Source organism: Castor canadensis, chromosome 3 (assembly GCF_047511655.1).
Source record: "Castor canadensis chromosome 3, mCasCan1.hap1v2, whole genome shotgun sequence".
Taxonomy (NCBI): Eukaryota; Metazoa; Chordata; class Mammalia; order Rodentia; family Castoridae; genus Castor; species Castor canadensis.
The window spans coordinates 9,421,218-9,444,009 of NC_133388.1; the positions used below are offsets into that span (position 1 = coordinate 9,421,218).

At 48.6% G+C, this 22,792-nt stretch overlaps 1 protein-coding gene and 1 non-coding gene across 2 annotated transcripts; one reads left to right on the forward strand and one right to left on the reverse strand.

Annotated features, from left to right (window-relative positions):
• Positions 1-1,444: 1,444 nt before the first annotated feature.
• Positions 1,445-22,448, forward strand: Rtl1 (retrotransposon Gag like 1). Its single transcript, XM_020188480.2, has 3 exons — positions 1,445-1,551; positions 10,361-10,422; positions 18,293-22,448. The coding sequence occupies exon 3, from the start codon at positions 18,378-18,380 to the stop codon at positions 22,446-22,448; it is 4,071 nt and encodes a 1,356-aa protein (XP_020044069.1). The 5' UTR covers positions 1,445-1,551; positions 10,361-10,422; positions 18,293-18,377.
• LOC141421827 (small nucleolar RNA SNORD112) lies at positions 6,732-6,806 on the reverse strand. Its single transcript, XR_012446517.1, has one exon. It is a non-coding gene; the product is annotated as a small nucleolar RNA SNORD112 (small nucleolar RNA).
• Positions 22,449-22,792: the final 344 nt, after the last annotated feature.

Below are 22,792 nucleotides of genomic sequence, written 5' to 3' on the forward strand. Positions count from 1 at the left end.
AGCAAGCGCTCCCTCCCTCATCTTTCATTCCCCACTTTGGACACCGGGAGGACACCGGACGGCTCCGACCCTCTGCCTGCCTGCTGCAGCAGCTGCATTGCAGCACAGCCCTCTGTGAGGGAGGTGTGTAGCTGAGGCCACCCGGGCCACCACCTCCCGCCCCCCACCCTCAGTACAGGGCACTGTCGCCCCCCCCCCATCCGCCAGCCCGCCTTCCCGCCTGCATCTGCGGCAATTAAAAGCGCCAATGCAAAAGCAAAATTGCCGTCCCTCTCCACCATCTCCCCCTCCTCACTTTAAGGACTCAAAAATGTGGCCCAGGCAGCCCCCTTGTGGCACTTGGGGGCGCCACAGACTCTTGGCTGGTGTCTGAAGAACTCAGACTGATTCCACTGCACCGTGAGTTGGCACAAATCTTAAGTGACCCAACTCCTACCCGATGCAGGACTCTGCTCGGCTGCTTCTCTGAGTCGGGGGCACCTCTCCTCTCCCCTCTCCCCTCTCCCACCCAAGTCTCCCCCTCCTCCCTCCAGAAGGAATGGGAGCCGGTCAGGAACTATCCTGTTGAATATTGCTCTGACAAGCAGACAGGTGTCTGGCAACAGTAGCAGTGGCAGAGGAAGGCTGGGAACGGGGTCTTTTCTTGTAGTGATGCTTGCTTTGCATTCTACTTCACAGGTGGGAAAATGAGGGGAGGGGAGGCTCATGGTCCCTGTCTGTGCCAGAGTATGGGGTTGGGGACTGGAGGGTCTCTTCCCTGAGGTGATGGGGCTGGCCTTAAGAGGTGTGTGCTCCCAGTCCCAAGCTCCAGCCTCTCTAAAGCTGGTTCTTTCCATCAGGAAGCTGTGGAGGGCCCCTGGATGTTCTCCATCCTCTCTAACTCACTGTCCACATAAACAAACCCCAGCCCCCTCTGTCTCTATCTGCAATCTGCTTGCAGACAGGCAGAGCCCTCTCCACATCAGGTTAATAATGCCATTTTCATAAGCCTCTGCCCATAGGTGCTAACACCTAATTTTAAATCTGCCCTTCAAACGGATTGGGCCACAGAGGAGCTGGGATTTCAAGCACCGCTGGGAGGTGCTTATAACTAATCAATCCACCCCCTGCCCACCCACACCCCCCCAGCACTCGGCTCAGCCTTCTGAGCAGTCTGCAGCAGCAGGGTGTGGTGGGGAGCCTCCGAGAGCCTGGGGTTCCATCCTGCCCGGCCTCACACCAGCCTAGAGACAGTGAGTATGGGACTTTGTCTTGCTGTGCCTCAGTTTCTACATCAATCAAATGGGGATCATAAGACTAGTGTTTGGGGTTGTTGCCTGGGTGAGTTCTATGCAGATAGCCCACCTCTGGGCTCTGTCATGGGGCTCCATAAATCTCAACTGCCATCCTCCCCCTGATCACCTTGAGTTAGAGTCACTTACTCCCTGTTTGTTTTCCCCACCAGACTGACTGAGCCTCGAGGACAGGAAGCCTACCAACAGACCGACCAACCGACAGACCGACCAGCACCACCTCATCCTCACTCTCAGTCTCGGGGCTGGACCCGGGAAGGTAAGTGCACTGTGGTGATTGGGAGCATGAGTGAGTGGAGGGACAACTGTTCCCTACAGTTTAGGGAGTGCCTGGATTCTGCTGGGTCCCCTTCCCCACAGCTCTCATGTGTAAGCTGGCCTTTCAAGAAGGTGGCAGGGGAAAATGGTCCTTTCTGTCTTTATGGTGCTGCTCTATACAGTGCAAGTGCTCAGCTATTAAATGCAGATGTGGGCTCTGCGTGGTATTTCTGCTGCCTGCTGCATCTACTGTGAGTTCCCTAGGCCAGGGACTGCCTCTGGCTGCTTTGATTTGCGCGATTAAGCTGGCAGAGGGGCCTCTGCCAGGAGACGTTGCTGCCGTTTGTGTTCAGCACAGGGTGGTGAGAGGCCAGATTGTTTTTTTCCTCTCTGATGACACTTGTTACATGGAACCCTCCTCCCCAGGTCCCACCATCGACTCCACAAGCATTTATGAAGTGTCTGATGTGTGCTAAGCTACTCTTATTTCATTGAGTCCTCACTTCAAGCCGGTGAGAAACTCTCATCTCCATTTCACAGGGGAAAACAGACACTCTGAAAAGTAAAAGGAATTGCATGGTCTCGCAGCTAGCAAGGGGGGAGTCATTCCTGTCTGTCTTGCTCAGGAGACCCCAGCCTTGCCACAACCACCTGCCCCTACTGCTGTTGCTGCTGCTGCTGCTGCTGCTGCTGCTGCAGGGCCAACCCGGGCCAGCTAGGCGGCTGGTGGCCTCTGCGGAAAAAAAGAAGGGGGCTTTACATAGAGAGCCTTCTCCCTGGTAACTGGTGAAGGGGTCATTAAAAACACACACACACACACACACACACAAGAGGGCTCAGAGCTGCTTAACAGATAGACAGGGAGCAGCTGGCCTCCAGGAGGGGAGCACCACGCCCTCCCCTGGGCTTCTGGCAAAATAGCAAGGCAAAGGGCTCTGTCCTAGGTGCAAAATAGCAGGGGAAAGGTGCCCCACACAGGTATAAAGGCCACCAAATCTGTTCCCATGGTGGGAGGGGGTTTTTGCTATTCACCATAGCACAGAGAGGACTGTTAGGAAAAGAAGCTTGCAGCCTGCAAAGCTCTGAGGGCAGAGGGGGCAAGGGGGCTGCTACAGAGCCATGGAGGCTGATGAATAAGACAGAGGAGGGCTGAGCAAAGCAGCTTGGTGTGCAAGCCCTGAGCAGGCTGCTGGAGGAGAGAGGGAGAGAGAAAGAGAGAGAGGGAGAGAGGGAGAGAGAGAGAGAGAGAGAGAGAGAGAGAGAGAGCGAGAGAGAGAGAGCTCCCTGTTACAGGAAGCATCCGAGCAGAAAGGCAGGCTGGTGTGTGGCTGGGGAGGCTGCAGCACAGCTCCCTGCCTGGGTGGCAGCCATGCATCCAGGCCTGTGAGAAGCTCCCACATTGCTAACTCCTGAGCAAGCAGGTGGGGCTGGCCACAGAGACACAGGTTGGGGTCAGAACAAGGATGCGTGACCTTTGCCACCTAATTTGTTCCAGGGTAAATGCAAAGGCACAGAGACAGTTGGCATAGCAACGGTGAGGCAGTAAGAGAGAGGCGCAGAGAATAGGGGTGAGTGGGGCTGGTTGGGGGATGCAAGGGAAGCTTGTCCTGCAGCCAATCCCCTCTTAAGGACTGGGCCACCTGGAGTGCCAAAGTGCCCGCCCCAATCCCAGGCCCCAAAATCCTGGACTATGTCCTCTCTGGGGCAAAAAACTGGCAAAGTGGGTAGAGGGTGTAAAAGAAGGGGTTCTGGCAAGTTGAGGTGCCAGCCAGTCATGGGAAAGCAAAACACTTTACTCGGGGTTGTGTCAGTGACTTGGACACTCTGGGGACTCTTGAAAGAATCTTCACCCAGCAGTGGGACAGGGGACCTTCAGGTTGATTAACATAGCCCATTCTGGAGTGGAGAGCTGTCTCTTCTAGTCCATTCATGGGGGTTCAGTTCCCAGGACCTTTATGAGGACTTCTGCTAGACAAGCCTGTGTTCTGCAGTTTTAAAGGAGTTCTGGTCTTTGTTCCCAGCACAGGACTCCGTGTGTGAGTGTGCGTGTGCGTGCGTATGTTCACTGGACAGCTGTGAGGCCAGTCGGGGTTCCTTGTCTATAAAGTGACCAGGATGGTCTAACTAATCCTCAGTCAGGAACACAACTTCATGGGGCAGAACGATTTGGAAAAGAGCAAAGTCCTTTGGGCAAAGAACCCCTGTCACCACCACTTAATTGTTCTGCTCCTATAGCCCAATCTGTCAGTCTCAGGGTCTCACAGCTGCTCCAGCCCGCCAAGGGGGGGCAGCATCGTGTTGCAGGTGACAGCCAGGCTGGGTGGCTCCATCCTGGACCAGAGGACAGACAGACTGGCCGTGTGGTGAGGCGCTACAAGCCCTGAGGCAAGGTGCTTTCTCAGAGTCCTGGCTTTTGGTTGTTTCATTGCTGCTGCTGTTTTCATCTATTAAAGGATTGATTTGAAACTCTCGATGTGAAAATGTTTGGTAACACGATATTTACACAGGGAAGGGGGCGTTGTGGGGTGCAAAATAAGAAAGCACCCACATGTGAAATTTTGTGAATAAACATTTCTGGTTTGGAGTAGCAGGAGGTACAGAAAAGGCTCTGAAGAGCTTTGGTGTGAATTTTGAAAAGTCACCCAAATCCTTAACCAGGGGAAGAGGATACAGAGGAGCAAGCCTGTTAGCCCTGCGGAGCAGGGAGGGGACACTCTGCCATCTTCCCACTAGTAAATTCCCTTGTGCTCCAGGCACAAATAGAGCCTGGCACCCTCACCCTTACGTGGGGAAGTTAGGATGGGGGTTCAGGACTACACTGCAGAAACCCTGCAGGGTTACAAATGGACACAATCACCCCAGTAGGAGACTTGAGCTACACTCCAGAGCAGGAGCCCAAAAATTGAGGAAAGAGAGGCCTTTGTGCACGATGGCTGAAGAGGGTCACTTCTGTGTGAAGGGCAACACACACTTCCTACTTCCACTAGGTAACGTGGTCCCAACACACAAAAGGCTCATTTAGGCTAGGCCCAGCCCCGGGAGGATTTTCTGTGAAATTGAGGAGAAGTCAGGTTTAGCCCCGAGATTTTCCAGGAATTATGGCTCTCTGGAGACTGCAACCAGTGTTCCTTCCGAGCCACCCTTGCCAGACTCTATAAAATATGAGCCTGAAAAATCTGCTTGAGAGCAGTCTGACTTTTTATATCTATTTATATAAAAATAAAATAAACTCTCACCAAACTCTTCAGGAGAACCCAATTAAAAGCAAAGAATGGGGCAGCCCCTTCCTGGCCCCTGGGTGCCTGGGTGTTTAAGAAAAGGCACATGCGTCCCTTGGGTGGGCATCATGAGGGGCATGGGCAGGGGAGCACGCAGCTTTATTTTCTAGCACATTCTCTGGGCTTGTTTTCCTCTGTTGGGTCTCGCCCTCTGCAAAGGGGTGGCAGGGATGGCAGGGGAGGCTCTCAGGATGGGAAGGGCTGGGATGGGAAAGCTGCCGATTTTGCTGGGTACTCTGCACTGGCTACTGCGTGGGATGATTTATTTGAGTTATTTTCTCATTGAGATCTCAATAGCCCTGGTGTGACAGAGATTATGGCTTGTTTTGTTGTTGTTGTTGTTTTTAATACCAGGAAGCCAAGACACAGAAACACTTGGGGACTTGCCAAGGACACACAGCGCAGGTCTGTTCTATAGCTGAGTTTGAAGATGACTGGCTACTTGCAATGCCTCCTCCCCATCCCACCCCAGGAAAGGAAAGGGACCAACTCTTCAACACTTCTACTGCCTTTTGTTCCCACACCTCCCATGTAGACCAGGTTCTCTGACCTTAAGGGTGATTCTGACTCTTTCTAGAACACAGCTCTGTCCTAAAAGCAGAAGTGTCCACTCCCAGCCCTGTCCAGTCCTGTCCCCAGAACCTTCATCATAACCTGAAATGTCATGTGCCCTTTTCTTCTTCTGTGTCCTGGGACCAGAACCATTTGCCGTGGCCGGGGACCAACCATAAAGGTGCAGTCAGCCATCACCAGGCTGTAGTTATGCCATGAAACAGAGAACGTGGTGTGTGTGTGTGTGTGTGTGTGTGTGTGTGTGTGTGTGTGTGTGTGCAGCGTTACAGCCATCTGCAGACTCACCCAGCATCAGCGCAGGCAACACAACCCTCTCAACATTGGTTTTCAATGAAGGGAAGTCAGACACAGGCAACACGGAGGACCAAGGCACATGATAGGGGGCTTCTGGAAAAGGACAAAGAAAAGGGGTGATTAACATTTTACCACTTTTGTCTGTTCTAAAAAAATGCAATATTCTCCTAGGCAAGGAAATTGTGTCAAGTCGTGATTCTAGGGGGAATGATCTGATGGATTTGTGAATGTGGACATGGGTGCACATCTAACTCTGGGACAGGAATATTTCAAGCCTGCTCTGGAAGGCCAAGGCCAAGCTGACCAAAAGGCTATGGCCAAACCACTGAGGTGAAAAGGAGTTGGTGGGGCTGGAATGTATCTAGCAGGGAAATGGAGAAGGGGCATGAGAAGGGTGATTTTCAAGCCAGACACTGCCTTTTTCTTTCTTTCTTTTTTCTTTCTTTCTTTTCTTTTTTTTTCTTTTCTTTTTTTCTGGAAGCTCTGGGCAGTCAGATGGAGGATTGAAGCTGAGAGTAACAAGGTCAAAATGGCATTTTAGAAGGACCACTCAAGGAAAATAAACTTGTGCAAACTATTTAACCCAGCTATCACACCTCTAAGAAATTGGGGTAAACAGTCAGTGATGCTTTCACAGGGTAAGCTTCGAGAATGCTCTCGGCAGTGTCATTATTAATGACAAAAAAAATTGGCAACAGTTTAGACCTTTTTTATCAGGTATCAGTTGAGCCAAATTGTATTAATTAAAATGTCAGTTTGTGACATGTCCTTTCTCACTGATCCATGCAGAGGCCACTTTTATTTATGCATGCATTTTAATTTAAAAATATATATATACTGAACACAAATCCATGACCTACCCTGATGACTAGGATTCTGACCAGAGCTTAAGTGTGCACACATTCTCCTCCCCCAGAGAACATACAGCTGGGGTATTCAACAATAGAGTGGGGTGTCATCAACAATGGCGCCTACATATCCCGGAATATTAAACAGCTCTTAAAAAGAATGAAACAGCCAAGACCTATTGTCTTTTAATGGACCTCCGTATTTTGCAGAACTAGATGAATCACGATCCTTTGTTCATAAACACGTCGTCATCACTGGTCCAGGCATGTCCCCTTTTCTTTTGCTAATTTATGCATTCACATATTCATTTGTAATCATGTCATAAACACTCGTGAGCCCACTCCCCAAATCCAGACCTCAGCAATTACTTACACCTGCCTCCACAACCCGCCCCCGCTGGACGAAAGGACCTGGGGATTTCATAGCAGCAGCGAGGTAGTTAAATAACCTCCCGCGTGTACAGATTATAGGATTCCGAGGTGCCGTGTGTTATAAGGAACTGTGTTGATCTTTATTATCTCCAAGCAGATTCTTGAGGGAAGAAAAACAAACAGATGAAAACTGCAGAAGGAAATGTACACTATGATATAGTTTATGCAAAAAAGAAAGTAATATATTTTAGGGGTATATTTATAGACATATGCAAATGCACAGAAAAATATCTGGAACCGTATACATGAAACCAATCCCAGCATTTAATTTGAGGAGAGGGATTTGGGATTGAGGGAAGGGTTAAAGATACCTTTTGCTCTATCTGCATGTTTGATATTTACTAATGAGTATATTAATTATCTTTTTTTAAATAAACATTTTGTGTGGGTTTTTTTTTTTTTTTGGATGGTTTGTGAGGTTTTTTTGTTTTTGTTGTCATTTTACAAATGCAAAGAGCAGTTTGGCTGATAAATTAAGAGTCAGTTACATATGCCCAAAGCAAGTTCAGCAGACAAGGGGATTCATGTTTTCTCTCTCTCTCTTTTTTTTTTTTTTAATATGTTCTGATGCTGAAGCCCCAGACCCCCCAAGCAACCTGTCAGTGATACGCAGCCAGCAAGTGTGAGCCTGCGGCTGTGATTTCTCTCCCCAGCCACCTGCCCTCAGTGGCTGCAATGCACCCATGGGAGAGCACTTTCCTTTTTGTCTTTAAAAGGCCCCGAAAGCTAAAGCCCTGGCCCATGTTCTCTGGCATTAGCCGACTGGAAGGAGAACTCTGGGGAATGTGACATGAGATAGATGCAAGAGAAGAGGACACAGCCTCTAAAGAACAGCAACCACAGCAGCCTGCACGTGTCAACAGCAGAGCGGGCTTGCTGGCGAAGAGTCGGGGCCTTGCTGCGTCTCCTGACAGCTCCATTCCTGTGCAGAACACGCAGTTGCCATGTTTCCTCCCGATCCTAATCACACGGACTGTGGCTAAAAGGCACTGCTATTGCTATTCTGTCTGCTGATTTTTGTCCACTCCTGTAGTGACAGGCACTCTAAGCCCCTGTCAGAAGCCCCTTTCTCTCCAGGACACCCGAGTCTTGCTTGAACTAAGCTTTAAACCCAACTGCCCAGACCCCCGGCAGCTGTCACAGGCTCTAAGAATCACTGAACACAAAAAGGGCTGAGAGTGTCACAAGGATGAGATGATTACACTCTAGTTGGTAAGAAGACTCAAGGCTCAGAGACCCCAAGAACACACACTTGGAGCAGTCTGAAGCCTCGGCCTGCTTTGTCCTGCACAGACAAATTTTTGGTTAATTGCTCAAATGTCTCTCCTGTGTGTTAACACAGACAGGGCACTAGAGAACATCTCACCCTTCTGCTGGACAGAGACCTATTTTCAACCATGACTTTGTATGAAAGAAATGTGAGACTGGTTAACTAGTCCTCTGTCCAAGTGCCCAGCCCTTAATCACCTTTGCTGCACGCGAGGCTCTGCTATTTATTACATGGTATTTTAGGGTAGACTGGGATCGGTCCTTGTGCATATCCTGAGGTGACTGTCAGAGCTTTACAAATAAAAAATACTTTTACAACAAAAATAAAATGCAGTAGCCAGATTGAAGTCCCCTGCACCTACCGAGCATGGATGCAGACATTGCTCAAGAAGCCAACATACATAGAGGCAATAACAGGAAAAGTTGCCTCAAGAAAATGCTCTCAGGAGCCCACACTGCCCTCCATCCCGACCTTGTTCCCCTCTTCTTTCTTCCAATGTCTAAAACATTAGACAGGCTTTCAGAGAGACACAGCAGGAAGGGTTCCACTTAAAATAAGAGCCATTTGCACATGAGCTAACTACCCACTGTGTGCCAGGTATTGTGTATTTTGTTTCATTTAAGGTAACTTGGAAATTGTGGTCCCCATCCTAGAGAATCAGGGAGGGTCCAAGGCCACCTATCTCCTCTAAAGGAAGCTTGCCCTCCCCCACCCCAAGTGGGCCTGAGCCCCATCAAAGGTGTCCCAGTGACCATCTTTGCATCACAGTAACAGATTTTAAGATCTCCTTTGATCACTCACAGCAGATAGACAAGAGTAGCAGGTTTTAATTAAGGTGGTCCAGGAATCTCCTTCCCCAAAGAAGCTGACAGGTGAAAGAGAGAAGGGAACATGTACCTGGAAGGGCACTGGGTCTAGGATGCTGGTTCTCCGAGGTCATATAGGAGGGTGACTGTCCTGGGAGGGGCCAAGGGTGCCTCAGGAACCCAATGACTCACTGCCCTTTGGGGGGGGCAGTGAGCCCCAGCTGCAAAAGGAAGGGCTCAAATTAGTTCCATTCTAAGAAATCAACAAATTTGCAAATGGTCTAAATTAACACATTAATAAGAAAAAAAGATAATTTTTCAGACCTTTTGATCCAATCCTGGCCTAGGCGTCTGATCCCATCCTGAGAGAAAGCAGTCATCTTGCCTCCAGGCCACCTGAGAGGAGGAGAAGACAAACTGCTCTGAGGGCCAAGAGCATCCCCAAGCCTCACTGGTGCTAACAGTCCTACTGTGTGCCTAGGGAGGACGGGCAACAAGTGCAGAATGACAGCAGTGGAGAGGATGACACATTTTGGGGTCCAGCATAAAGAAAGGACAACTAGCCTAGGAAGAGGTCGGTCACGTAGGAGCGGTGCCACCAGAAGGAGAGGACTCAAGAATCTTAAAGTTTGGGTAAGGGTCCCACAAAGGTGTGGACCCCAGATTCACATCAACCCTACATCCATTAGAGATCAAAATGTAGGTTCTCTAAGGACAGGGGGTTTGTCAAGAGCTCTGGAGCCCAACCTAAGGCCAAAGACTGGACACAGGTTCTACTGCAGAAACAAGAGGCCCCACGCTCTGGCAGAGGCTGGTCAGGCAGCAGGCCTTTCTTGGTACTAGCCAGGACAGTGAGGCTGGGCCCAAACAGGGGTAGAGGAGATGTAACCCTGGGCCTCAGATTCCTCTTCTGAAAAATAGGGATTAAAAAAAAAGTAACGTGTCAGGCTGTCCAAGTGATTCAAGTGATAGAGCACCTGTCTATCATTTGCAAGATTCTGAATTCAACATCCATTAACACCAAAGGAAAAAAAAAAAGTAATGCTGTACATTACTTTTTTGTTACAAGGACTGACAGAAAATAAACGTAGGAACTCCTTACAAGAGTGCCTGGCACATAGGACATATTGGAGAAATATCAGGGCAGTTCCCACGTGGAGCAAGGTAGAAAAAAACAGCTCAGGACAGGAAGTTCTTGTGAAAGCCAAGCAGGCTAGAAGACTGTGGTTGTCACTAGGGAAAATGCACGCACATCAAGAGGACTGGGCTCTCATAATTAAGAAAATACTTTTATCCAATAACTTTTCAGGAAGAAGTGAGGTTCAAGTCTCGTGGGACCAGAGGTGATCCACTTGGACTCTTGCAGCCAAGGTAAGATTTGGGGCAGGAGGTCCCATGCCAGCCTCCGCCCATGGTGGAAAAGGGAGGGTAAGAGGGAGGAGTGGGGTGCCAGGGCAATGGATAGAGTGTGGCTGTGCTCAGGACGAAAGGTTAAATGGTTAGTTTGTCTGGGAAAAAGAAAAAAAACAGGACAAAGTCGGGGGTACTCAATACCTCCGTTCAAATACTTGAGCTGCTATAATTAGCAGGTCCTCAGCCAGCTGTCCTCTTCTGTCCCTCTTGCTGACACCAAATAAGCCAAAATGAGTTGGGATGACAGCACAAGCCTTTTGGGCAGATGGAGGCAAATACTGAGGCCCCCACTTCTGCGGTCTGGCTGCCCAACACACCACGAGGCTGGCTATATCAACACCAAGGAATGAAGGCAGCCTCTCTGGCCAGGATGACTCCTCCAGGTCTCCAAATGGCAACTGCCTGATCTGATCCCCACCCTGGGCACCTCCTTCTGCTCATACATCTACCAAAGGTTGGGGGGAACCCTGGCTTTGAACCTCTTCCTAGGGGCCATGAACCAGCACCAAGCAAGCTTTCTAAGTCTTGGTTTAACTCTGCAAAGTGGGGGAGCATTTGCTGTCATTATGACCACCTGGCACTGAGCAGATTTCAACTATAATCAATAAATTCTAATTACCCATGTCTGGTGCACAGGGAAGTCCAGGTGTGAGTGGACCAGTCTCCTTCTTCTGCACATCCACACCCTGTCCCTCAGAAGCCCAGCTGGCAGCCACTCCTCAAGAAGGAGGGTAGGCACTAGTGACCTGGGTACACACTCCGATGACACTGATAATTAGGACTCCTGAGCAGCCAATCCACCCTTTGGACTTCAGTTTACTCATTTCAAAGGAGGGCTTCATCCCCTCATGGGGCTAATGGGAAAGTTCAAGTTGACACCATGCATGAAATGCTCACTAAATCTTGACCCTTACAATTAGAGTGAATGTTCTAAAAATAATAATCATAAGAGTCTTAATGACAAGAACAAGCTGGGAGACGCTCATAGCATTTCACAGTTTACAAAGGCCTCTCGCAGAAAAGGAGGTGCTCTTTCCAATTTATAAATGGGGAAAGTGAGGCTCTGCCCTAGTTCCACCAGGCCCAAGGCCAGTGGAGTACCAGGCAAGGGGACAGAGTCCACCAGAGATAGAAGCAGGGTGTAAAGACAGACACTAGAAGAAATTGCCCACTCAGTGTGTGCTTTCAGCCACTGCTTAGATGGAAGGACCTCTATTTAAGTAAAATAATCTGAGGACCCCAATTTATAGGAGCAGCAGGGGGAACTAAGGAAGGACTGGGGTCCCTGAACTCCACCTACTTAGCCCCCTTCTTGTCCTCTGATCCCCAGGCAGCCCTCAGACACCTCTCAGGAACCCCAAAGGGACAAGAGGAGAATGAGAAGACCACCACCCACATCCCTTTGTAGACAAGGGGAAACTGAGGAAGGTCATGGTAAAAGTCAGGGCCTGTACAGACCTGGCACCTACTCGGGCTCTAACCATGCCTGCTAGCCTTGAAAGGCAAGTTCAGGCTCCAGAGCAGCTGATTGGCTCTGCGATTTGGGCAGCCCAAAGAGGAAGGACACACTCCTGCACGACCCCTCTCAGCCCCTCCCATAGCAGCACTCTCCCCCTCCCAGGGTTATTCTGGGAGAGTGATCCAGCTGCTCCCTGGAGCTGCCAATCAAACATAGAAGGACAGGGACACACTGCAAGAACAGTGCTGGGACAGGAGTGCAGTCCTTCTTCTCAACAGTGTAGGGAGGTTTGGGCCTAGGGAATGGGCTACAAGAGGCCTTCCACCATGCTGGGAAGTCTGGGATTAGAGGAGAGGCCCTGGGCCAAATGCTTTATCTGCCGTAACTTATTATCTGCCCTGAGTTATTGCATTCCCTTTTCCAAAGACTCAGTTTCTCCATCACAGTGATGTTTTTCTGATCTAGGCCACAAGGTTCAAACCAAAGGGGATTGGCTGGGCTTCCCTGAGCCAAGATATGGAGGGTCTCCCAGCTGCTGATGCTCAAGTCATCCTTAGCCAAAGTCAGTTGAGTAGATGAGGCAGGGACCCCAGCAGGAGGGACCCCAACATGTGCTATATTCAGCCAATTGAAACTCTACAGCCAATGGAACCATGGGACCTGACCCAAGCTCCTAATGAAGCCCTGTGGTGCCCAGCTGAGAACTGTACCACCTTCCTCTCCCACTCCCACCCAGCCAGTTATATGAGAAAAATGACCCATCTTACTTGTCCCTGCCAGGAAAATAAAGAAGAATCCCAAGTTGTGACCTTCCCAGGGAACATCTTGACTGTGATATTTAACAAAATAAGTAAATAAAAACAATTTGTGACCCTCACTGTCCCTGGCTGCCAAACCCCTTCCTGATGCTTTGACTCCAATCCCTGCCACCAGCAGGCCAGGGCAACTGAGGGAGAACATGGGTAGGGGTCATTCATTTCTAGGCCACTTAGTCCCTAAGACCTGGTGGCTGTGTCCCTCACACTCAGGTGCCTCTGAGTGTCACCTACAAGGAAGCCCGAGTAACAGGGGTCTTCACCGGATGCCCATCTGGGCAACCTGCAGAGCCAGGGGCTCCAGGTGTGACTGGACAGGTGACTGGGAGTCACAGAGAGGAGACATGGGTTGGCACTCTGAATGATTCACATTGCCTTCAAGTTTCCCCTTGAGCCTGGCTGTCTTTACCTTCTTTCTGGGCTCATCAGTGGCCTCCTGTCCTCCTCCCTTGTCCTCACCTCTCCCCTAATTCCTCCACCCCATGCCCCACACTCAACATTCAACGCTGCTCCTAAATATCCTCTCATCTCCTCTTCCAAGCTCTATTTTTAAAATCAGATTTCCTTTACTGTACAGGGAGAGGTATTCGCTGAGGGATTTGCCCCCCCCACCCCCCCTCACTACTAACCCTTCATAGATGCACGTTGGCAGCCCTGACCCCATGGGCCACTTGCTCAGAGGCAAGCAAGGAGCTGACCTGACCGAGGCTCTGGGCACTGATAGTGGTGAGGCTGGGGTGTCTGTCTAAGTGTTGGGGGGCAGAGGGTACCACTGAAGACTTGAAGGGCAGTTCGGACCCCAAGCACTGATTCCAGATTTTGTGGAAGGGGGTAAGGTGAGAATTTCCAAATAGATAGACATTTCTTAAAGATATTGTTATGAGATTTGAGAACAACTTTTATGAAGGTGCACTTGAAGGACTTAGAATATTCCTTCTGCAGAGCCCAGAGGAAAGGCAGAGGCAGGGCGGGCTGGTGGAGGGTGTGGGCCAGGCAGGAAGCCCACAGTGACTGTCCAAAGCCATAGGGAGATTACAGGATGGAGGTCCCAATGTGCCTGAAGTTCTCCCAGATGAACAGATAAGTGAGCTGAGCCACCAAGGAGCGCTCTCCAGGTGTAAAGGGACCCCCTCACCTTGCCCCCAAGATCCCTCGCTCACCTCCAACAGAGCCTCAGTCTCAAGGGCGTGGTCCTCAACTCCTTGTTAGCCGGGCTGCCTCCGTTTCTTTACACCGAGATTCTAGCACAGTGCCTAGCCCAGAAAAGAATGAGGATATGCTGCTATATGAACTAATGAATTATGGGCTTTAAAAAAATACATCTAGAAACAATAAAATCAAGATGTGTTTAGCGTGAAAGAATAAGAAATTCAGTCTTTCTAGAGAGAAGCTTGAGGAGGAACAAAGAACTGAGGCTGAAAGTTATAGATGGTTAAAAGTTTTGGTTTCATACAAAGGAATGTAAGCTTTACATCATAAGGAATAAAGAGCAGTCTATAGATTTTCAGCATGAGATATACTTGCTCCAATTTCTATGTCATGCTCAGGGATTTGAATTTTATGTCATGGCTATGAAATTTGAAAGGTATGAAGCTGAGAATGTCATGATAAAATCTGGGTGCCATGCAGAGACACTGGTGATGAAACTACATATAAGACTTTAAGCAGGAGTTTCATGAATAAATTTGGGCTTTATGAGAAGAAATCTGGACTTTATTTTGAGGGGGTGACAGTTTCAAAATTTTATGTCCTACTAAGGAGTTTGGATTTCTGCCATACAGTTTTAAGAAATGTGATGGTGAGACTTTTGCTTGTGGGAGATAAGTCTGCAGGAAAAAAAAAACACTTGATAAAAATCTATCTTAAATGGTTAACAGCTTGAGACTTTACTATTACAAGCAACAAGGAAACATGGAAAAAGCATAAACAGGAAAGTAACAGCCACAAATTTAAGGATCATGCTCAAACATTCTGACTTTATATGTTGGGGGAATGCCAAGGTCTGACTCGCAGGGCATGCCAAGGAGATATGATTAATGTTGACACCGAAGAAAGATTTTAATTAGAGGAGTTACATGATCAGCACTGTGAATACACAAAGAAATTTGGAATTTATTTAGAGGCTCTTACATTATGGGATTTTTGCACATGCCTAGGAATTTGATTTACCCAATAAAAAGTTCTAACAGAGTGACATGGTTTTTTTGTGTTTAATAAACAGAACACAGTGAAATTACAAAATAAAATTCACATTTCATGCCGGAAATCTGGACTTTCATGCCATACTCAATTAAGAGACATTGTAAGATTTTAAGGTGGAGCTATAAGATCAAATTTAATATATTGTGCTAGGAAGTGTGAATTTTATTTTAAGGGCTGACGTGATCAAATTTTTATATCATGCTAATAAATTTGGCTATAAGCCAATATAAAAGGCTTAAAAGTGTGACAAGGTGAGATTTGGGGCTTTTTAATAGAACAGCCTAGAGACAAATTAATGGTAAAATGCTGTATTTTATGTTAACTACTTCAGACTTTATGTTACAGGCAATGAGGAAACTTTGAAGTTTTAAATTGAACAGTTTCATGTTCCAACATACATATTTTGACATAGCAGTGAATAGATCTTTAAGGTAAAGATAATATGATCAGATTTTTACAGCTTGCTGAGGAGTTGAGTGTCAAAGGCACTGGAGCATTCTCATTCAAAGAGATGAAACCCAGTTTTGAGCATTTATGTCAGGGTATTTGAAGTTTAGCCAATGGTTTTAAGGAGTGAGTTGATGAGTTTTGGTCTCCCATGGAATTTTGATGGTAAAACATAATTTATGCTAAAGTATCTGGATTTGATGATTCAGATAAGGAATGAGCATCAGCTGTTCCTCAGCAGAGGCACCCCATTGACACAAGAGCACCCAGTTTGTGCTCTGTGTTAAGGAGTTGGGTCATTTATGGACTGGGCAAAGAAATTTCTATAGTGTGCTAAGAAGTTTGGATGCAGTTTTGAGGAACAACAGGACCAAATTTTTATGCCATGCTAAGGAATTTGGATTTTGATCATTAGATTTTAGGAGAGTGAACTCTTTGTGTTTGATGGAACAGTCTTGCAGGAAAAATTACAGAGAAAATGTGTAACTTTATGCTAGCAGTTTAGCTTTCATCTCATAGGTAATTCAACCTTCAGTAGAAGTTACAAGTGCACTGCATGTATCTTGCACGAAGAGTCACCTTTGATGTTGAGAAACAACAATGACCGGATTTTTATAACATGCTAAGAGGGCTAGAATTAAGCCAATCAAAGGTTTCAGGAGTGGCCTGGTGAGGTTGTGCATTTTGATTGTCGGCAAATAAATTCCATGGTAAAAATTTTTACTTTCTGCTAAATGGTTGGAACTTCATATTATAGAAAAGAAACTTTTGTGTGTCTTAAATAGAGAAATTATGGGATAAGTTTATTTGCCTTCCTACGAGTTTATACTTTGATGTTAAGGCGTATTAAGAGAAGAGTTTTGTAACATGCCAAGGATCTTAGCTGGTAGGTTGAAGGCAGAGAAGTTGAAAGATTTAATCTTTTACGTAATCAAATTTGTATATAGACTTTATATTAGTAAGTCTGTTTTTTAAATCATCATAGTAAGTGAGTTTAAATTTTAGCCAATAAAGGGTTTTAAATGAGAGACATGCTGAGATTTTTATTTCTGATAGATGAATCTGCAGATGAATTACTTAGTCAAGGTTTGTATTTCAAGTAGAATTGTATTAGAGACTCGGAATTTTACAATAATCATACATACCTTGGAGAACTTTGATGAAAAGGAAATGGGTAAATATATGCAATTTGTTGTGCATGTTTCTGCAATGATGATGGCAACAGTGATTTTACCTAATTTGTACACTATGCTTAAAAAATGTGATCTCTACCTCAAGGAATGACATGTCAGAATTTTGTATTATGCTAAGGCCTTTAAATTTTATCCAGAGAATGGTTTTGGTGAGTTTACATGTCAGCTGTGTTTATACTAAAAGGTTTGGATTTAATATTGCAGACAGTAAATAAACAGTACAAGGCTTTAATCAGAGGGATCGCATGATCAAATTTAAGTGTCATGCTAACAAGGGTATACTTAATTTTGAGAAACAGCAGATCTGAATTTTGTATCCTGTTGGAAAGTTTGGATTTTAGCCAATGTGGAATTTTACATAAGGGAAGACTTTTTTTTTTTAATAAATCAGCCCCATAGCTCTCAGAAGAAAACCTTTTGTTACTTCCCATTTTTAAATTTATAAAGTGCAATAACTGTATAATTAATCTATTGAATAATCAAAGCTCAGAAGAACTATGTAATCTATTGAATAATCAAAGCTCAGAAGAACTAAAGCCAAGACATCTCTTTAAATTCAGTCTCTGATCATTAAAAGCACCCAACACTAGATTTTCAAAAATTCCAGGTCAATCAGGTTTCATGCCCTCTGCCCACTCAACCTCACACCTCTACTCAATATACTCATTTTGGAGGAAATTAACCAGTGACAGAGAGGAGGGGAATTTGCTAGAATGGGAACCCTGTCCCCATATAAGTAGAGAAGGAAACTTGGGAAAATAAGATTGGGGAGGTGTGCAAAAACATTTGCAGGAGCTGAATTGAGGCCAGATGTTTGAAGTTCCAGGACAATCCTAGCAAAGTGGGGACTTTAGGAGGGGTAGGGAGGTTATTTGAATATTTCAATAGTTCAGAGCTGGAGAGAACACAGCCTTGGAAGGACCTTGGAAGGATATCAAATTGAGAAAGAGAAATTCCCCAAAAGTGTGACCTTAAGATCAAGCAACAAATGTGCAAGTATCCAACACAAAGTAGGCAGTTTATAAACATTTATGGGGGAAAAAATTAAAAGGAACAGCCAGAACCCAGACCTCTATGCCTGTCTCCCCACATACCTCAACTTTGAACCTGGAGGAGGAAATAAAAGATATTTTGAGCTGCTGACCCAACTGGTGGGACCGTGGCCAACTGCCCGTTTTCTCCTCTTCCACTGAGCTTGTAAAACAGCAGGCATCTTTGCTATAGATTCCCGCCTCCACAACCAAGCAAGCTGGACATGCTCCAGAGCACTCAGCCTGCCAAGGTTGGTTATGAGTGACATTGAGATGGGACCTCTGTGACTTTCAAGTGACTAGAGAATGGAAGTAGGATTGACCAGGCACAAATGCCAGGGCAAAATGGGGCAGCTGTGTACCCTGCCAGGTGTCTGCCTGCCATGGAGGCTGCTCTGGGCCAGTTGTGCTACAAAATTTATGGGCTGTGAATTTCTCACACCCATAGAGGAAGCAGGCAGGCTGGGCAGACAGACTCCACCTGGGAGGCAGGTCAGGAGTTGACTGATTCTCTCCCTTGGAGTGCCCCAAGTGACCAGCTGAGGAGGCTACTTAAACACAGGAAGGATTTCTCTGTACCCCTCTGATTCTGATCACTTGGGCATCTGATTTGTCAGACCCTGATCTTATGAGACCCTAAACTGCTGCCTTTGCTCCCCACCCCATCTCTTCCATCCCTAGGTTCTGATCTCCACGGTCGCAGTCTCTGACCGTGCGCAGCACAACCTTACCGATCTTCAGAAAACACTCCTTTCCAACCGACGAAATGATAGAACCCTCTGAAGACTCATTTGAGACGATGATGGAGCTTAAGAATCCATCATCAAAACAAATGGAGTCCTCCGAGGGCTCATCCAACACCACCGTGGAGAAACTGGGCAGCGAAGTGGAGGCAGCAGCAGGGCCAGCTAGTGACCCAGCCCAGGAAAGCAAGGAGCCACCCAGTGGCCCACTCCAGGAAATGGAAGAGCTGCCCATTGATCTACTCCAAGACATGGAGGAGCCATCCAGTGGCCCACATAAGGAAATAGAGGATCCACCCAATGACCTACTCCAAGACATGGAGGAGTCACGCAATGGTTCACACCAGGCAATGGAGGATCCTCTCAATGCAGCACCTGATGGAATGAAAGAAGCATCAGTAAACCCATTAGGCACCCAGGAAGAGCAAGAATACAACACTAACCTGAAGGAGGAGGGAAAGGAGGTGAATTCTGAAGAGGAAATCCAGCAAGGGAACAATCCCGTGGAAATGATGAGGTCCATCATCTCACTGTACCTCCGAATGCAAGACCTCAAAGAACAGCAAAGAGTAGCAGAAGAGATCTTGGTAAAAGGCATCAATGCAGGCAGGCTGCCCTCCCCGAGAAGCTTCTCTGGGGATCGCAGAGAATACCATGAATTCATCGTGCTCTGCCAAATGATCTTACAAAGCTGCCCGAGAATGTTCTACAATGACCACCTGCGAGTGAGGTATGTCATGAACCACCTGTCTGGCTTAGCTTTAGAGTGGGCCAAGTCTCTGCAGGAGCAAAACAGCCCCTTGATGGAAAATTTCCCAGCCTTCCTGGAGGCCATGTCAGGGGTGTTTGAGTATCGGCAGACACTGCGTGTGGCAGAAGACGCCATGTTCAATATCAGGCAGGGGAATCGCTGTGTCACTGATTACATCAATGAGTTCCAGAGCCTGATACCCACCTTGGGCTGGCCAGATGAAGTCCTGCAGGCCCACCTGTGCCAGGGGCTCAATGAAGATATCAGGCATTATCTATTCCGGGTCCCTCAGCCGGATTCCCTGGACAGTCTGATTGTGCTTGTCCTGCAAATAGAAGACAAGCTGGCGGAGAGAAAAGCGATGCTCAGGCTGCCCCCCGAAGCCCGCCCCCGGAACCTGACCTGGATCGACTCACCTACTCCAGAGAAGTGGATGGTTAGCAGCTGGCTGCCCACTGATTTCCATCCAGACATCCGTCGTGCCCATCTCTTTCTGCTGCTCATGGTAAGAGTGAACCCCTACCACAGTGTTGCAGTCCAGGCCCTTGTTGATTCGGGAGCAGAAGGCAATTACATGGATGAGAAGTTTGCCCAAGAGCACTACGTGGAGCTCTATGAGAAGCCCTATCCACAGTTGATCCAAACCGTGGATGGCTCACTGATCGGCGACGAACCTATCTGGCTCTACTCGGAACCCCTGGTGTGCGTTCATCAGAACCACCAGGAGTCCATCGAATTTGACATCGTACCTTCACCCAACTTCTCCGTGGTCTTAGGCATCAACTGGCTCCGGACCCATGCCCCCGAAGTTGACTGGATCAAAGGCCGCTGCACCTTCCACTCTCCCTACTGCCTGAAGAATTGCTTCCGCGCACCCCCGCCATGCATTGCACTGGAAAAGCACAGCATGAGCCTGCTACCCGGACTGCCGCACCCGTACTCAGACCTGGCCGACGTGTTTAACCCGAAGGAAGCTGATGATGAGACTTCCGACCAGCCAAGCTCAGACGGATCCGATGATCTTTCTGAATCAGAGCCCTCTGAGCTTCAGCAGGCTGGAGACAGTGATCACAGCGAGACCTTTTACGAATGCCCCTCTTCTGCGCCTTGGGAACCTGTGGGTGCCGGGATGCAAGAACAAGCCAGGCAGCAGCAAGATGATTTCTGGGAGCTGCAGAACATGCTGACCAACAGACAGGACTACATACAGATGATTCCAGAACTCTTTGACCAGTTACACGGAGCGACATGGTTCACAAGATTGGAGCTGCGGGGCACCATTGTGGAGGAAAGCGTGAACGGCAGCCGTACAGAAGACACATGGAGAGCAGCATTCGGGTTAGAGCTTCAAGATATGAAGAGCTACCGGCCCTTCACAATGTCCCCAGATCCTATCATACCTCAGAATGTCATTCTCTTTATCCTAAAGGACATGCTAGGCTTCTGTGTGCTATCCTATGGCCAAGAGGTCATAGTCTACTCTATGTGTCAGGAGGAGCACATCCAACATGTCCGCCAAGTCCTGGTCCGTTTCCGACACCACAACGTCTACTGCTCACTGGACAAAAGCCAGTTCCACCGCCACTCTGCAGAAATTCTAGGCTTCACCATTTCCCCCAAAGGAGTGAAACTGAACAAGAGTGTCATGGATGTTCTAATGGGGTACCCTACCCCTGGCACCAAGAAGACCCTGAGAAGCCTGATCGAATTTGTCTTCCCCTACCGGCACTTTGTGGAGCACTTTGCCATGATTACGGAGCCCCTGGCACGGCAGGTGCTGAACAGTGACCCATTCCACTGGGGGGATGAGGAGCAAGAAGCCTTCGAATGCCTGAAGAGGGCCTTCCGCAAGGCACCTCGTCTCTACCACCCCAAGCCTCAGAACCCATTCTATTTGGAAACAGGAATCACCAGGATGGGCCTGTACTCCTCCCTGATCCAAATCGACGAACAAACCGGCAAGAAAGTCACCTGTGCTTTCTACTCCCGCAATCTCTCCCCAATCGAGGTGGAGTACCCTCTTGTTGAGATGAAGATCCTTCCAATTCGGGCTGCCTTCATGGTGTGGTGCCGCTACCTGGAGAACACCGAGGAGCCCATCATGATCCTTCTCAACACAGAGGATCTAGCCTCTCTGAATAATGACAGGCTCACCGTACTTCTCCCCGGGCATTGGGTCTTCTTCTTCTCCCACTTCAACTTTGACGTCATGGAGCTGCCAGAAGAAGATACAGGCCAATCCATAGCACCCCTGAGAAACCACTGCTGGAGAGCTATGAGGGGCAGGGCCACGCGGCCACTCCTGCTTCTGGCCATGAGAGGAACTACCAGGGATCAGGCAAACGACTCCGGGGAGGAGGACAATGAAGATGAGCCAGAATACAATGAGCAACATGAACAGACCCTGGTGCAGGAGCTCCTGGCTATGATACCGATTGACCAGATCCTCAACAGCTTCCTGGCCCACTTCAGCATGGCTCAGATACGGGCCGTCATCCTACACTTCTTCCGTGGTCTCCTGTACTGGAAGAACGTTCTAGCCCTGGCAGCCCTGCTGGTGCTGCTGAGGGTGAGGCAGCACCTCTCCCTGCCACCAGCACCGTCCATGGAGGTGGCACGGCCCCAGCCACGGCGCTCACTACGACTCATCCTGGACTCGACCCTCACTGCAGGCAGTGGCATGGCCACAGCCATTGCTCAGCTGCTCAGCCAGATGCCTCCTCTCGTGGGCGCCAACACCATCCCAGCCGAGGAGCTGGCCGAGCTGTTCCTGGGGCCTGGACACTGGCGGCGAAATGCCCTGCACCCCCAATTCCCCCGAGGCCTGCGATTCACCCCTGGGTTCTGGCTGACTCTCTGTGAGTTCTTTGGTGTCAGGGTCACCCCGCCAGAGGGCAACCGCCCAGCCCTGCACCAAAACCGGTACTTGGAGCTGCACGTCGTTGGTGATGAGGATGTCGTCTTGCGAGAGGCCCTGCAAGACGACCTGCAACGTTACCGTCAGAGTGGCCTGCATGACGGCCTGCAAGACACCTCGCAGGACGAGCAGGACAACGACGTGCTGGAGGCCCTGCCCACTGACTCAGCTGTCGCCCTCCCACTCCGCCCACGCAACCTGATGGACCCAGAAGTCCTGGACTTCCTCAACAGCCGCCTGCTCTATGTCCATGGTGCCGACGGCCAGCTTAACCTACTCAGCAGGGAGCAGGTGGCCAGGGCCCTGACCCGTTTCCTGACCATGGTCTACACACAGGCCCCACCTGCACCTCCCACAGAGGCCCAACCGAGGGAAGAAGCAAGGCTAGAAGGGCTACCTGACCTTGAAGATGCTGACCTAGACTAAAAATGCCTCTGCTATGGAAGAAGGCCACTCTTTTTCTCTGGACACACCCCACAGTGTCTCTGCCACCCTCCCTGTGCCTCAGCCAGCTTTGCTCAGACCCACTGCCTCCTCCTGCTGGTCCTGACCCAAGGGGAACCCACTTGTGAAGGGCAAAAATTTCAACTCATCAACCAGCAACATCATCCGTGCTAAAGGACTATCCAACCATCAGAGTCCCAGAGTCAGCCAAGAGCTGCACACCCTGTCTGAATTTTCCAGGGCCCAGGCCCACAGCTGGGAGTGAGATCAATGAGAGGAGAAAGCAGTGAGGAGCAGCAATGAACCTGTGACTCCGTGACCCAAGG

Bases quoted from the DNA above. Each gene is read 5' to 3' on its own strand.
- Rtl1 (XM_020188480.2), top strand. From the start codon at position 18,378: ATGATAGAACCCTCTGAAGACTCATTTGAGACGATGATGGAGCTTAAG.